Below are 10,950 nucleotides of genomic sequence, written 5' to 3'. Positions count from 1 at the left end.
TCATTTGTCTAATGGCAGGAGTGGCCGTACAACCTTTACTATTCGGCTATGTGATGGAAAACATTGGACTGCTATAGTTTTGCTATATGTTTTCCTATAGAATTTGTTGCTATACTTGTCTTGGTCATTATTGCTATTGTTTCAAATCGATATGTGGCGAGTCATTTTGGACAACCAACGGATTAACCTAAATAGTGACCAATATAAGGTATGGAACGATCACATCTTGTGGGAAACTCATCAAATTATAATGTTGAAACCTTGAACCTATTAAAGCGACCATTTTTAAAATTTAGTAGAAACTTTGAAAAATGCGCCTCTACAAATTCTAGCATTGAGGACTTGACGAAAAATTGCGAGAGATTGTCGGCAAAGAACTTGTCATTTGCCGTGGTTTACACATGGGATAGAAGGGTTATGGTGAAACCGCACTCGAGGAAAATAATTGTGAGTTTGGTCACGTGATGACTACCAATGAGTGCAAACGTCAATATTGATACGTTAGTATTTATTACTATGGATCAAAGAAGTACAATCAACGATACGTTTCCGGTAACACGGGATCCTTACAGAGGAATTGGACATTACAGACGATACAAATTACATGCTCTTTCGGACATTGCAGTATATCAAAGTTTAGCGCTTTTATAAATGCAAACACTGCAAAGATGGTTACGCTTACACAAGGGTTCGATCTTTATAAGTATAATCCAATTATCTTTTGTGACAAATGAGCACTTTAAACACAGACAACAATTGTTTCTTTTAGTTAAATCAGCGACGTTAGGTTGTGCATCAACCCCAATAATCCTAGGACTGTTGATGAAAAATGACCCTGTGTGGTATTGTTACCTGTTTCTAATAGAAATTATTGCTGCCCTGATAATATACACATTTTGCTTGTTTTTTATCAAAATACATCGTGCGTAACTATGGTCAGTCCTACGATGCCGAACCCGACATTGTGAAAGTATGATGTATAGTAGACGATACATTTCTTAATGAAAAAAGCAAAAAGTTAAAATTTGACATAAGTTTCAATAAAAAAAACTTGTTACGCATAAATGTACACTGTTTCATTTCATTACACTGTTGTTCCAACCTAAATAGATATGTTTTACAGGGACATAAATGGTGGTAAATTCCAACAAATCAGTTTCATTTGCAAAGCACTATAAAAGGGCAACAGTTCCACTATACAAGAAGACACAACATGAATATATCGCCGTCTCCCAAAACACTCACCTCGCACAACATACACGCAATACACCGCATACATGGGAGGCCGTCCTTACATGACCATTGCTGTTACAGCGCCGTTACAACAAGTATTCCTATTTACATTCATTCACTCGATAGACACGATCTAGTAGACTGGTAACTAATGTAGTAGGTTAGATTTTAGCTGGCGTGTAACGAAGGCACTGATTGGCTGAAGCATAGGCAGCCCGACTGATTGTCCCCCAACTGACAAGATCGCCGACAACATTGAGAAGTAGGCGGAGCCAGCGGATCTTTTATGTTCACACCCGACTCTGTCTGTTGTACAATGTGTTTGATCACGTTGTGTATTATTTAATTGTTTACAATGTATACATTCAATCACTGTATTAAAAATTCTTTATTGTTTTGTTTCACTTATTAAGCGAATGTTTTGAGGATGTTTTGTTCATAAATTATTGTCATTTCTCTGGACTTCGGGGAGTATTCATACTGTAGCGTAACGTTATGTATCTAATCTACCCACGTTCCAATGGATCAAACTTTTTCATCGTGTTTGTTAATGTGTTGGGTTTAGATCTATTGTATCCATTGTAATGTTACATGTAATGTCACAGCTGAATCTAGCTACTGTTGTACCTTCTGACTGACTTCCGCTGCAAGGTCCGTTTGGTGTGGAAAAACAAATCAGGTAACTGTTACGGCTGACAATAGATTATGTCTTATCAGAATATATTCCGATCAAACACGGTTTTGAACACGTTTTGATACATACCTGGATGTTAGTAGGGGATGTTATTCTAGTTGTAGACGTCGAGTTTGGATGCATTGCCTAAATACTTATAATTTAATTTGATTCATATATTTGCGCGACCATCACAGGTAATGTTCTCGGAGGTTGGCGCATGCGCGGCGGTAGTTTACAAAATGTCGGTTGATATTAGCCGAGAAATTTGTCAACACTAGATTCAAATGCATCTCTCTGATTAAATACTGTGACAAAGTTTTAAAAAAATCTACGCCTACAGCTGGAATAGCATCCCCTACTGACATCCAGGTATGTGTCAAAGACGTGTTTTATGGGAATATATTTTGACAAGACACGATGGTCGGCATTGTACCCGATTTGGTTTTCCGCACCTTGCGGTAAAGTTATTTGTCAGAAGCAGGTGATTTCTTTTCCGTACAATTTCTGACCGACTTTTCCGCTACAACAGTAGCTCTTTCCATACGTACTTCACTGATTAGCGCTGATTCAGAGTCTATACATGATGTAATTAAAATGTATTTGTGTATTCTTTTTACATTATGAAGCTTACGATGCCGATGATTTTATGGTATATATACTGCCTACTGGTACAAGGCACGTTTTTGATCTTAGTAATCGACGACAGATATTTCAGACTGTTTAGCTCCGCCCCTACATTGAAGCGACAGCCAATGAGAACCGTGCTTACACAGATTATTGAATGTCGTTGGCAAACTGACTAGATACCATGCAACCTGGCTAGCTACCAATGTACGGAACCACCTACTAGACTGGCCGTCACACGTACGCTTATTGTAACGGCGCTGTAATAGTATATATCTTCTTGTATAGTGGAACTTTCGCCTTTTATAGTGCTATATCACTGAAGCATGCCGCCGAAGACACCAAGCAACACACCCCACCCGGTCACATTATACTGACAACATGCGAACCAGTCGTCCCACTCCCTGTATGATGAGCGCTAAGCAGGAGCAGAAACTACCACTTTTATAGTAGACTGTGGTGTGCCCCGGCCTGGGGACGAAACCCAGAGCCTTCCTCACAGGGGAGCACGCTCAACTCCAATCTGATTGAAATTCATATCCTTATAACCACTCCGTTCAATAGAGGATCTGAGAAAATCCGATTAAGAGTCATGTTCGGATGACCTTTATACCACGTGTACTTCAGATCAAATGCATTTTCTTCATTTAGCTCTGTCAATTGACAACGCCATTTCGCCCCAAACATACAAATACGATTAGCTTTATTGTGCTCTTTGGGCGAGATGACTACATACCCGGAAATAATTCTGACATATTTTCAAACTATTTCGTCCCCTGAAATTCACTGTCACAATTTTGACAGCAGCAATTTGATTGGCCATTTATAAAGGTCACCTGGACATGACCCCTAATGGGATTTTCTCAGATCCTGTTATCTAACGTAGTGATAAAAAGGATCTGTATTTTAATCAGATTGGCTCAACGCAAGGCCAAAGGTGAGGCGGTGCCAAAGGAGGCATTAGGAAAGATGAAGTCAGTGAGGAAGAAGAGAAAAGATAAGATCATAAATTTAGTCGCCTTTTACGATCATGCAACAGGGGCAGCAGATACAATTCTAACGCCCTACCTGTAGGGCAGACAAACAAACAAAGCGAAGAATAATCCCTTTGTCATTTCAGCAAATTAATAACAATCGGAAGTAGTCCATTTGGTTTTACCTTCTAATATATATCGGTCTAAGTAGATTATAAAGTGATCGAGGGGGAGCTGTGTCGCTTTGTGTCTTTGGCGACATACTTCAGAGATATAGCACTATAAAAAGGGCAACAGTTCCATTATACAAGAAGACACAACAGGAATATACCGCAGTCTCCCAAAACACGAACCACACACTATATACACAATGTACACACTGCATACATGGGAGGGCGTCCATACATGACCCCGAACAATTAAAAATGAAAGAGCTTTTTTGGCATGATGATAAAATATTGTAACCATCTATTTATCAATTGTATTGTCGAGTACAATTAATAATGAAAGCTCACTGTAATTCCACCAAAGGGAATTTCAGCGAGGAACTCGAGCTTACTCAACTGAACTCTTCATATGTCAAGGAAGGAATAAATATCAGCGTAAATAATGGCACATCTTCTGATATTTTTCATTGAAGTTATCGCCCTTTACCACTATTATTGACGTGATCCTCTTCAGTCACTGTTAAAGATATTGTGGAAGGTGTATATATATCCAACCAAGTAGAACCCATATCATTACAGAATGTTCTGGTTTTATACAAATGCTGTTGTAGAATACAGTTATACGAATATATTTTTATAGGAATTACACGAATGTATTTTTTATAGGAATTACATGTACCTGTGCTCGCATATTCATATATTAGACAGGTCAGTCTAGTATGTTAAACCACAAACACGATCAAATCCGAGGCCGTCTTGAGTGAGACGTGACAAGTCACAAAAAGAGAGATGTAAATTTTGTAATTAGGTGTTAAATTTTTCGCTGTCATAATAAACGTAATGCAAAAACGCATACAATGATACTATGGACAAATTTTCAAAATGATTATACAATCATTTGACACGAGGCTATGAATATCGAAATGCTAATGAAGAAAAGGTGAACAAGTCATATCCACCGGTCTGTTAAACCGAAGGTAATAGAGTCATATCAGTAAACATAGACGGAGGTATTGGCAGCAATGTGATAAAGATAATACCTTGTTCGTGTGAAAAAATAAGGTATGGCGAAATATTTTACCTCCACACAGGAGAGAGAACGTATTAAAATTATTGCTGTTATAAGAGATTTATAGAATCAATCAAATAGCTAATAACGATTGAGATTGATGGTGATCGTCTCAATAATGGAAGAAAATAGTCAATCCACGAAAGAAATAGATAACCAGGAGGAAGATCTAGAGATGGTGCAGCTAAACTCGTTATGCCACGAGGATGACTCAATGTCCGCTGTTAATGATGGAAAATCCAGCGTGAGGCTTGAGTCATGCGAAGTAATCCACAGTCATACGAGAACAGACCACCGATTTCGAGAATTATTGATATACACTATTTGTCTATATATAGCCAAATTTACGCAGGTGAGTATCATGATTTTCACTTTTTCAAATATTCTCATAAACGCATGTTTTAACATTATTGTTTATGTGAGACTAATATTGCCGCATTTGCATGAAATTCACATAGATCAAGAAATTATTTAGACACGGATTGTTTCAGACTACAAACCTTAATACAGATTTCAAACGTGTCGCCTGCGACACTTAGGTATCACTGTGTGGCGGCGTCGGCGGCCGGGGAAAATGGTTTCCGTGCTGTAACTTTAGTATTTAATGTTCGATTTCAACAAAATTTAGTGTATTGCTTTCTATGAATGTGATCACGGATTATTTTGACATTGCTTTATATAAATGTGATCTCGGATTATTTCGATAATGGTCAAAATCCGTCAATATTTGAAAGAATTATGAAACTTTAAAATCGTCAAAACAGATAACAGGTTTCCGCTCGATCACTGAAATACTTATTTTCAGATTTCAACCAAATGTGGTATATTGTTTTATATCAATGAGATCTTAGATAGTTTCGATAATGGTCAAAATCCGTCAATATTTTTAAAAGTTACAGGACTTTGGTATATAATTGCTTCATGTTAATGAGATCTCGGAGTGGTTTGATACTAGTCAAAAACCTATTAATATTTGCAAGAGTTACGGGACTTGACAGCTTCACCTAATCATTAACAATATTTTCAACTGTAAATAACTATTTCTTGTGATGCTGTGCAGGCGACATAAGGAAGAAAAGATAAGATCACTTTAGTGGGCTTTTATGATATCTTAGATTTCAAACTAGATAAGGTTTCAGACGCTGTTTAAATTGGTGATTTTTGTATGCTTATATATCACTTCTTAGATATTCTTGCACATAACTTAGTTGATATTAAGTGTCTATGTATGTCAGGTCATAATGTTTAAACAGGGTTTTAAACCTTAAACTGTTTAGTGATATTTTGAAGGCACAACACACTTAATGCTTAATAATATATTTACTACCGCGAGACAAAATTACAAGGGTATAATTCGAACTACCAAAGGAAAGGTTTCTCATGAACTACGTACTATGCAGAGATTTGGGAGGTTAAATATTTACAAATGTATTTAATTAGTAACATAATTGTTGTAATTTCAGGGATGGAGTCAAGCTTTATTTGGTCCGTCTTACATTGATTTAAGAATGATAAGCAGTGCAGACCTCGCCTCTGGGTCATGGATCCTGACCTCGCGGTTCATTGGTTCAACGATAGGATCGACGATACAGGGAGTGTTGGCAGGTCGATGGAACAGCAAACTCGTATTTGGATCGTCGATGATTGGCAGTTGCATCGCATTTGCTGTTATACCATGGTGTTCAAACCTCACGGCCATGATAACCGGGCATGTCTTTCTTGGAGTCGTACTAGGAATTTACGCATCAGGTAGATTGGTAGAAAAACACATGTAGCGTTTGGACGGGGAGTTATTGCAGTATTGAATATTAGTAATTGTTAGTCAATATAGTGGTACTCTGACAAAAGCTATTCAATTTTATATCTAATACCGTTTGAAGAAACAGTTATAAATGTTTGTTTGTTTGTTTGATTCAATTAACGTCCTTTTAACAGCTATGGTCATGTAAGGACGGCCTCTCATGTATGCGGGGTGTTGCATGTATGTTGTGCGAGGCGTGTGTTTTGGGAGACTGCGGTGTATTCATGTTGTGTCTTCTTGTATCGTGGAATTTTTGCCCTTTTTATAGTGCTATAACACTGAAGCATGCCGCCGAAGACACCAAGCAACACCCTCACCCGGTCACACTATACTGACAACGGGCGAACCAGTCGTCCCAATCCCTGTATGCTGAACGGTAAGCAGAAGCAGAAACTACCACTTTTATAGACTTTGGTGTGTCTCGACCAGGGGACAGAAACCAGAGCCTTCCTCACACGGACGACAGTTCAAGTCAAGGCCAAAAATGAGGCGATGCCAAGGGCAATCTGATTGAAACACAAATCCTTATAACCACTCCGTACAATAGAGGATCTGACAATATCCCATAAGGAGTCACGTCCAGATGACCTTTATACCACGTGTACTTCAGAGCAAATGCAGTTTCTACACCTTACAACATCAATTGAAAACATCTTTTTGCCCAAGTATACATAAACAATTAGCTTTGTTGTGCACTTCGGGCGAGATGACTACATACTACGCGAAAATAATTTGGACAGCTTTTTCAAACTATTTCGTCCCCAGTCAAGATTCTGGCAGTGCCAATTTGATTGGCCATTTCAAAAGGTCATCTTGACGTGACCCCTAATGGGATGTTCTCAGATACTGTATTTTAATCAATTTGTGCCAAGGGAGGCATTAGGAAAGATTAAGTCAGTTAGGAATAGAGAAAAGATAAGATCCTAAATTTAGTCGCCTTTTACGATCATGCAATAGACATTTCTAACGTCGATCAGACACGGACTCCGAGACCAACTTCGACTGTTTTCAGGAATTATCTCAAAACGTAGCCGAGGGCATCCCAGCTTTGTATAATTTGTCGTTCTATTATAACATGCATCAGCCACAGTCACCATACTGCTTTAATGGCAAATAAAATATTTATAATCAATAGTATTTATCATCACCTTAATTTTAAAAGTTTTAATTTTGATTCAGTTATTAACCATATTTTATAACAATGACAGTGTCTCAGTCACTATCAATAACGTCTACAAAAAATTAAAAAAAAACATTCCTTATGGTTATAGTATTGTAGCTATAGATAAAAATGTGCCTATTTGTCCAACAAATAATCTATATATATTCCTCATAATCTTTGTCATCACTGCATCAAGTAATTGACAACTTCTAAGATTTAATAGCCTATTCAATCGGATTTCATTTTCTTTTCATGAAGTGTTCCGATTGCAGAGAGTGACGTTTGCATTAATTCCCACCAACAGAATCAATTTTCTCGCTGTACTATCAATATGCACTCATATATTTATTACATTTGTATAAAAATGATTAATGGAGTCAATGCCATTGAAAACGGTTAACATAAATATTTTGATTGAGGATGAGTTTCTTTTTAAAAAAGCGCTATTTTATTTGATTTATTGATTTCCCTGTTTCTTTCGGTTTTACTTTTTTCATATTACACGTTTCTCTAAACTACTTTTAAAATATTTGAAAACCTACCAATTGTTTATGCTACGTTTTGGGTTTGGAACATTTTAAACCATGTCTGCATATATAGAAAAATATTAACTTTATTTTACATCGATTGCGAAAAAAGTTAAACAACTAATACAAATCACTTTCGATGGCCCGGATGAAAGAGTGTGAGGGGTCTTAGAGTGGAAGGAAACCAGAGTGCCCGGAGAAAAAACCCAAGTGATCGGGTAGGCGACACCTTCATGAGCTTTCTCGCACGATATTCGCACGATGTCTTGATCGAATTGAAAGTGCGAATTAAACATTAAGGAATAGACGGGTTTTTTCACGTGGCACTAAGATGCCATAAGAGCTCAAGTTCCGATGAACTCTCTGATTGGTTGATCATAAAGGTAAAATGAAATATCGTCTAGAGCTAACATAATCTTTTTGTAGCATATGTATGATATGACGAAATGGCTTGTTCATATGATAGTATATCCAGCTAAAGAATACGCATCTCAACCGAGATAAGTGTACACGATTATGTACTGCGGCGGATCTTTAAGTTTTATCGTAGTTTCTATGACGCTGCAAAACTACAAGTTTTAAATGTAGATACTATAAATGCGCCGCAATTAGCGAATATGTAAGAGAAAGGTACAAAGATACAATGTATGTTAATAATACATCGTTTTGCATTGTGAGATGACCCCTCAAAACTCCGAGTCTGTGTCTCTGTCGATGTTAGAAATGTCTAAAAGGGGCAGCAGGTACAATTCTAAAGCCCAACCTGCAGAACAGACAGTTATAAATATTGCATACATTTTTTATTTAATATTGGTAATAACTGACGTTCTACTGACTTATGCACCACGCCAATTTATTTCCTCGCTTCGATACTCTCGGGTGACTAAAATGTAAAAACTCTGTTAACTATCTTTATTACATCAAAGATGGCTGCTAAGTAATTTTGAATTCAGTTTGCCCAACTTACACAGATAAAGATACATTGAGAAATCACCTTACCGGACTTGAGAACACTACTGCACTTCCTTACATACTTTCATTTTTTATCATTGTTAAAATCCAAGATGGCCGCTTAGCAGCCATTTTGAATTTCGTTGCCCAAAAGTTACATAGCAGATTTAGATAGCATGGGAGATCATTCTACCAAATTTTGAGAATTATACACCATTGCTTTCAATACAAAGCTCTCTTTTTGTCATTTTTTAAATCAATGATTGCCGCTGAGCAGCCATTTTGAATCTGGCTAACCCAAACAGTTGCAAATCAGATCTAGGTGACACGCGGTATGAAAACCTGAATACTAAAGAGCACCCGCGTCTCGATGCAGGGCCCAAGTTTTGCCATCCCAACATGTCTTTGTCGTCTTCTGGTGCACGTTTACAGTTCCTTTTGAAAGGGATCAGGAATGCCAATTATCTGACAATAATTTGCGGTTTTCATCGCCTTATCATTCTTCAATGTTTGTAAAAAAAAAAGCGTTAACTTAATATCGTTAATGGCATTAATATGTAGCTCCTCCTAGCCAACCTTTACTCTGAATTTTTTGTTTGCCCAACTTAGCTTAGATTAATTATTTAGTGTGTGGGGTGTACATATATTATAACATGTCGATTTTGATTTATTCACAGGTATATCTACAGACATATACCGAATCTGGGGCAAGAAAAGCCGACCCGTGTTTCTTGGAACTCAACTAATGATATCACTTGGGAGTGCTTTGGCGCCGTTGGTATCTGCACCTTTCCTTGTTGATCACAATACCGAGTTACTGAATACATCTTCTGTCGATTTCAATGGAACAGTAATGATCAGCACAAATCAATCTAGTACAGGAAATGCCCAATCAGAAATTTTACATTCCGTTTTCAATCACATCATTAATATCCTTGTTATCTGGATTGTTCTTTTTTGTATTGTATATAATCTGCGATAGAAAAAATGCTAGTGAAGTAAAAATTGCATATGATGTAACTCATCCTGTTAGAAAGATACCGAGAACACTCAAACTCTTCATTATACAACTTTTCGGGGCGATTCTTTTTATTCACGCAGGGGTAAATGAAGTACTTCCTGGATTTTTAGCAACATATTGCGTTGAACTATTTCACTGGTCTAAGAGAAAAACGGAGCGTTGATATCATTTCTCTTTTTCCTTTTCGGCATAATTGCGCAAGTATTTGGTATTGCTATAAACAAATGGATCAATACCATAATATATACAACAATCAATTTTTGTATAGTGTTTCTATCAATTCTCGGAATGGTAATTATATCACTTCTTGAGCTTGATATGGTTGCATGGTTCTTAATGTCTGTTTTAGGGTTTGCAAAAGGCGTCTTATTTTCTCTGATTTTCAGTTGGACAAACGACTATATTACGCCAGTAACAGGCAAGATATCTGGATTTTATTATATTTGCTTAATGATGGGAGCGACTATACAGCCAATACTATTTGGCTATGTCATGGAAAATATTGGACTAATATGGTTTTGTTATGTTCTCCTGATAGAATCCATAGTTATGATCGTCTTCGTCGTGATTGCAATTATTGCAACGCGATATGTGGTGAATCATTTTGGACGCCCAAAAGAGAAAACTCAAGATTTCAATGATGATGATGGTGATAAGTAGTAAAGAGACATTTCATTATCAATTTAAAACTAAATTATTGATGTTATATATATATCAACAAGTGGCTCTAATGATAACCGGTTTA

The 10,950-nt window shown here is 37.1% G+C and overlaps 1 protein-coding gene across 1 annotated transcript; it reads left to right on the top strand.

Moving 5' to 3' along the window:
- Window positions 1–4,808: 4,808 nt before the first annotated feature.
- Window positions 4,809–10,166, top strand: LOC138312087 (major facilitator superfamily domain-containing protein 4B-like). Its single transcript, XM_069253145.1, has 3 exons — window positions 4,809–5,095; window positions 6,207–6,492; window positions 9,862–10,166. The coding sequence occupies exons 1-3, from the start codon at window positions 4,844–4,846 to the stop codon at window positions 10,164–10,166; spliced, it is 843 nt and encodes a 280-aa protein (XP_069109246.1). The 5' UTR covers window positions 4,809–4,843.
- The last annotated feature ends 784 nt before the right edge of the window (window positions 10,167–10,950 follow it).

The sequence above is a fragment of the Argopecten irradians genome, unplaced genomic scaffold (assembly GCF_041381155.1).
Source record: "Argopecten irradians isolate NY unplaced genomic scaffold, Ai_NY scaffold_0202, whole genome shotgun sequence".
In the NCBI taxonomy this organism is placed as follows: domain Eukaryota; kingdom Metazoa; phylum Mollusca; class Bivalvia; order Pectinida; family Pectinidae; genus Argopecten; species Argopecten irradians.
This window is presented reverse-complemented; position numbering and strand designations above follow the sequence as displayed.

Bases quoted from the DNA above. Each gene is read 5' to 3' on its own strand.
- LOC138312087 (XM_069253145.1), top strand. From the start codon at position 4,844: ATGGTGATCGTCTCAATAATGGAAGAAAATAGTCAATCCACGAAAGAA. The intron at 5,096-6,206 runs GTGAGTATCATG...TTGTAATTTCAG, and splicing joins ATATAGCCAAATTTACGCAG to GGATGGAGTCAAGCTTTATT. The intron at 6,493-9,861 runs GTAGATTGGTAG...ATTTATTCACAG, and splicing joins ACTAGGAATTTACGCATCAG to GTATATCTACAGACATATAC.